This window comes from Rhinolophus ferrumequinum, chromosome X (genome assembly GCF_004115265.2).
Source record: "Rhinolophus ferrumequinum isolate MPI-CBG mRhiFer1 chromosome X, mRhiFer1_v1.p, whole genome shotgun sequence".
NCBI classification, from domain to species: domain Eukaryota; kingdom Metazoa; phylum Chordata; class Mammalia; order Chiroptera; family Rhinolophidae; genus Rhinolophus; species Rhinolophus ferrumequinum.
In genome coordinates this window covers 104,049,923-104,055,882 of record NC_046284.1, presented here as the reverse complement: position 1 = coordinate 104,055,882, position 5,960 = coordinate 104,049,923, and the positions used below count along the sequence as shown (strand labels likewise).

The 5,960-nt window shown below is 38.2% G+C and overlaps 1 protein-coding gene across 1 annotated transcript; it reads left to right on the top strand.

Annotated features, from left to right (window-relative positions):
- Nucleotides 1–572: 572 nt before the first annotated feature.
- Nucleotides 573–1,665, top strand: LOC117025427 (uncharacterized protein CXorf38-like). Its single transcript, XM_033111293.1, has one exon. It carries the CDS (start codon nt 573–575, stop codon nt 1,413–1,415), a length of 843 nt encoding a protein of 280 aa, XP_032967184.1. The 3' UTR covers nt 1,416–1,665.
- The last annotated feature ends 4,295 nt before the right edge of the window (nt 1,666–5,960 follow it).

Here is a 5,960-nt window from a genome sequence, read left to right as displayed (position 1 = left end):
GACACTGCAGAAATACAAAAAAAATTAAGAAATTACTATGAGCAACTATATGCCAATAAATTTGACAATCTGGAAGAAATGGACAATTTTCTAGAGGTGTACAACCTTCCAAGGCTAACTCAAGAAGAAGCAGAAAACATGAATAGACTGATTACCACCAGGGAAATTGAATCAGTAATCAACAATCTCCCAACAAACAAAAGCCCTGGACCAGATGGTTTTACAGGTGAATTTTACAAAACGTTCAAAAAAGAATTATCACCTATTCTCCTCAAGCTCTTCCAAAAAATCCAGAAGGAAGGAAGACTCCCAAACACTTTTTACGAAGCCACTATCACCCTGATCCCAAAATCAGACAAAGACACCACAAAAAAAAGAAAACTACAGGTCGATATCTCTAATGAATATAGAGGCAAAAATCCTCAACAACATATTAGCCAACAGAATTCAGCAATACATTAAAAAGATCATACACCATGATCAAGGGGGATTCATCCCTGGTATGCAAGGGTGGTTCAACATCTGCAAATCGGTGGCGCTGCGCCCCGTGGCCTCCAGGGCTGGCGCGGGATATGGTGCTTTCCGAGCTGGCTGCGCGCCTCAACTGCGCCAAGTACAAGAACTGGGTTAAGGCGGGCCACTGCCTGCTGCTGCTGCGGGGCTGCCTGCAGGGCTTCGTCGGCCGCGAAGTGCAGGCCTTCCACCGTGGCCTGCTCGCCGCCTCCCCCGGCCTGGATCCCCGCGCCACCTGCCTCAGCGGCTCGCGGTGTATCCCGCGCGCCCGCCAGTTTCAGCCTCAGTGTCAGGTGTGCTCAGAGTGGAAACGGGAGATTTTGAAACATCACACCAACAGAAATGGAGATATCCACTGGGGAAACTGCCGGCCGGGCCTCTGGCCCGTGGACGCTTGGGAGGTGGCCAAGGTGATTAAGTGCCGTAATGAGATCATGCACTCTTCAGAGATGAAGGTATCTTCTGTGTGGCTTCGAGGTTTCCAGAGGAAGATCCAAAATTTTCTGAATGAATTCAGGAGTATCCCAGAGACTGTGGCGGTGTACTCCACAATAGAACAGCTGTTGACATCTGACTGGGCTGTTCACATCCCCGAGGAGGATCATCGAGATGGGTGTGAATATGAAGCAGGCGTTCACCTGAGTGTGAGCCAAGTAAATGAAATAGAAATGGAATTATTAAAGGAAAAACTTCAAGAGATGTATCTTCAAGCAAAAGAACAAGAGGTGTTGCCTGAAGAGATCTCAAATCAACTGGCAGTGGTAAAAGAATTTCTAAGAAAAAACAAGGATCTTAGAACTGGTCTTACAGAAGATATGCAGAAGCTAGACAGCCTCCATCTGCAGCATCAAAAACTGGAGTCAAAGGAACCGGAGGCACAGACACCTGAAGGGAAGGCCTGAGACGCCCAGACATTGGAATACACGTAAAGCCTCAGGCCACGGTGGCTGAATGTGAGTCTGGAGTCCAGAGATAACATTATCTTAAAACAGACCAAACCCCAGGAAGCGATGTCAGCCCTCGAACCTGCCTGACCGACTCCCCCTTTCCTGTGTTCTTTTTCTTGTGTACCTACATAGGAACGGGGAGATGGCCTTTGGACAGGAGTCCGCCATCCTCCCGGATGCCAGCATTCTAAATAAACCTGCTTTTCTTTCCACCAAAAAAATAAAAAATAAAAAAAATAAAAACATCTGCAAATCAATTAATGTGATACACCACATTAACAAAATGAAAAATAAAAATCACATGATCATATCAATAGATGCAGAAAAAGCATTTGATAAAATCCAGCAGCCATTTATGATAAAAACCCTTAAGAAAGTGGGAATAGAGGGATCATATCTCAACATAATAAAAGCCATATATAACAAACCCACAGCTAACATCATGCTCAACGGGGAAAAGCTAAAACCATTCCCCGTAAGATCAGGAACAAGGCAAGGTTGCCCACTTTCTCCACTTCTATTCAACGTAGTGCTGGAAGTTCTAGCCACAACAATCAGACAAGAAAAAGAAATAAAAGGCATCCAAATAGGTAAGGAAGAAGTAAAGTTGTCATTATATGCAGATGACATGATACTATATATAGAGAACCCTAAACACTCCATTAAGAAGCTATTAGAGCTGATAGATGAATTTAGTAAAGTAGCAGGATACAAAATTAATATTCAGAAATCAGTTGCATTTTTATATACCAATAATAAAACATCAGAAGGAGAAATTGAAAAAGCAATCCCATTTACAATTGCTCCAAAGACTATAAAATACCTGGGAATAAATTTAACCAAAGAAGTAAAAGATCTGTACTCAGAAAATTATAAGATACTGAAGAAAGAAATGAAAGAAGATACAAACAGATGGAAACACATACCATGTTCATGGATAGGAAGAATTAATATAGTTAAAATGTCCATACTGCCCAAGGCAATATACATATTCAACACAATTCCTATCAAACTACCAATGACAGTTTTCATAGCAATAGAACATATAATCCTAAAATTTATATGGGACCATAAAAGACCCCGGATAGCCTCAGCAATCTTGAGAAATAAGAACAAAGTGAGAGGTATAAGAATACCTGACATCAAATTATACTACAAGACTACAGTAATCAAAACAGCATGGTACTGGCATAAAAACAGACACATAGATCAATGGAACAGTATAGAGAGTCCAGAAATAAATCCATGCCTATATGGCCGTTTAATCTACAACAATGGAAGCAAGAATGTACGATGGGGTAAAGACAGTCTATTCAATAAATGGTGCTGGGAAACCTGGACAGATACATGCAAAAAACTGAAGCTGGACCACCTCTTTACACCATACACAAAAATAAATTCAAAATGGCTTAAAGACTTAAATGTAAGATCTGAAACCATAAAATACCTAGAAGAAAATATAGGAAGAAATTTCACAGACATTACCCGGAGTAAGATTTTTACTGATATATCCCCTCGCGCGAGGGAAGTAAGAGAAAAAAGAAACATGTGGGATTACATCAAACTAAAAAGTTTTTTCACAGCAAAAGAAACCATCAATAAAACAAAAAGAGATCCTACTGAATGGGAAAAGATATTTGCCAATGATCTATCTGATAAGGGGTTAATATCACAAATTTATAAAAAATTCACTCAACTCAACTCCAAAAAAAAAACAACCCAATTAAAAAATGGGCAGAGGACATGAAGAGACATTTTTCTAAAAAGGACATACAGATGGCAAACAGACATATGAAGAAATGCTCAACCTCACTAACCATCAGAGAGATGCAAATAAAAACCACAATGAGATACCACCTCACCGCAGTCAAAATGGCTATCATCAATAAATCAACAAACAACAAGTGCTGGCGCGGATGTGGAGAAAAGGGAACGCTTGTGCACTGTTGGTGGGATTGCAGATTGGTGCAGCCACTATGGAAAACAGTATGGAGGTATCTCAAAAATCTGAAAATGGAACTACCTTATGATCCAGCAATTCCACTCCTAGGTATCTATCTGGAGAAATTCAAAACTCTAATTCAAAAATCTTTATGCACTCCTATGTTTATTGCAGCACTATACTCAATAGCCAAGACATAGAAACAACCGAAATGCCCATCGGTAGACGACTGGATTAAGAAACCGTGGTACATTTATACAACGGAGTATTACACAGCCATAAAGAAGAAATAAATCTTACCATTTGCAACAACATGGATGGACCTAGAGAACATTATGTTAAGTGAAATAAGTCAGACAGAGAAAGACAAGTACCATATGATCTCACTTATATGTGGAATCTAAAGAAAAAAATAAATGAATGAACTAATCAGAAACAGTTTTGGAGACAAAGAGCAAAAACTGAGGGTTGCTAGACGGGCGGGGGTGTGGGGATAAGGGGGAAGGTGAGGGGATTAGAAAACAGTCAGTAACCACAAGATGGCCACGGGGTTTGAAAATTAATTTGGGGAATGTAATCAATAATGTTGTAAAGATTTTGTAGGGTATCCGATGGACAGTTGTCCCATTTGGGAGACCATCTCAGGGAAGATGTAGATGCCTGATCACTGCACTGTACACCTGAAGCTGAACAATAATTAATGCCAACTATAATTTTATATATATATGTATATATATAAATGTATATATATATGTTTATATATATATATATATATATATGTACAAGAAGTGGAGTACAGCATTAGGAATAGAGACAGTGGAAATGTAATGGCTCTGTGCGATGTCAGAGGGATAGTGGATGGGGGAAGGGGGGGTTCACACAGTGTGAGGGATAGAAATGATAAACGTCTAAGTATTACTTTGTCTTGTGTACCTGAAACTAATTAAAAAAAAAAGTTTATAAACCCTTAAAAAAAAATTGCCACATTTGTGTTCCCTCCCAACAGCAGACTTAAGCTCTTATTTCAGGATCAGTATTGCCTGCCTTTTTCTTTCCACCAAATCTAATGTAACCCATGGTAAATTGAATGACGTCAAAATCAATTTCAAGTACTATTGCCTCAATAGGCAAAGTAACAATAATAGATAACCCCTATTGGATGCTTACTATGTGCCATAGATTAAGTATTTATAATATACTATCTTATTTCATCTTTTTAACAATCTTAGGAAGTAACTATTAAAATCCTCATTGTATATGAAGAAAGTAAGTATTATGTCACTTGAGGAAAGTGACCAGAGTAGCACAACTACTACACAATAGCGTCATGAGTCAGGTATGGGTAGGTCTCTCTGGTTGTAGAGTCCCTGATCATAACGAGTACATTATATTTCACTTTTGAGGCCTTCTATTAAATCCCTTCTTCACCTTCCCAACTTCTGAATTTCGGTAGCAATGGATTTTTATTCAATTCTTCACTTTACACACCTCTACATAATAAGCTTGGTTTCCCCATAATGGTTATCAACTCCTAAAAGGAAAGGACCATGGATTCTCCTTCATTTTTATTTTGCTCCACAGCTCTTATACTTCTCTGCATGGAGAGCAACAAAAATAACAAGTAGAGCTCACCTTTACTTGACATTATAAAGAGACCTGATAAAAGATTGGGAAACGATGTATATGATAAAGAATACTGAAATAGCAACAGCTAATAGTGAAATAATTTAAGAATTAGAATCCAAAGACTTTTCATTTTATTCTCCTTTAATCATTTATGTGTGGGATTTATTTACATTTGCAAAAACATAACCCTGTATAAGTAAGCCAGGTCTCTATTAAGAAGTATGTTTTTTGCCTGTTTTGGCTTATGTAAGCAGTATATCTCGAGTTTGTCAGTAGTGGTCCACTTAATGCTAAAATCCTTTTTAGTGCCCTGTCAAAGAGACTTGGTGAGAAATTGTGTTTAGTGTGTTAATGAAGTTATAACCTGTCATGTTATTTATAAGACTGATTTTATAGGTTATGTTAGTGTGTGTGTTTGTGTGTGTGTGATAATAATCTGTGTGGTGCCATTCAAAGTTGAGTTAGTTGTCACTGAAGAAGGGATTACTACTGCCCTCAAGGAAAAGCAGGAAAATAGTTTTCTTGGTTTTTCTTCATTAGGCCTGGAGGATTTAAAAGGAAACATGTTTGTTTGAATTGAGCATTTAAACTCATTAAAGGGAAATTCTGTGTAATACATTAACTTCTAAGTCTTGGTGCACACACATTTATTTAGACATAAACATACTCATAGCAATTGATTATCTCATTAATTAAAAGATGTGTACAATCTAACCAAGTATAATTAATAAAAGAAAACAACCTGATTTCACATAGTTGAACCTCTCTAAGTATCAATTTTATCTACTTTAAAGGGTAGATGGTAAATCTCACCTCACAAGACTATCAGAAGAATTCTTTGAGATAAAAAAAACACAATGATTGGCATGTGTTAGGCGTTCAATAAATGTTGATTCCTTGGTTCCTTATGACCAATCCTCCTCTCCAACAAA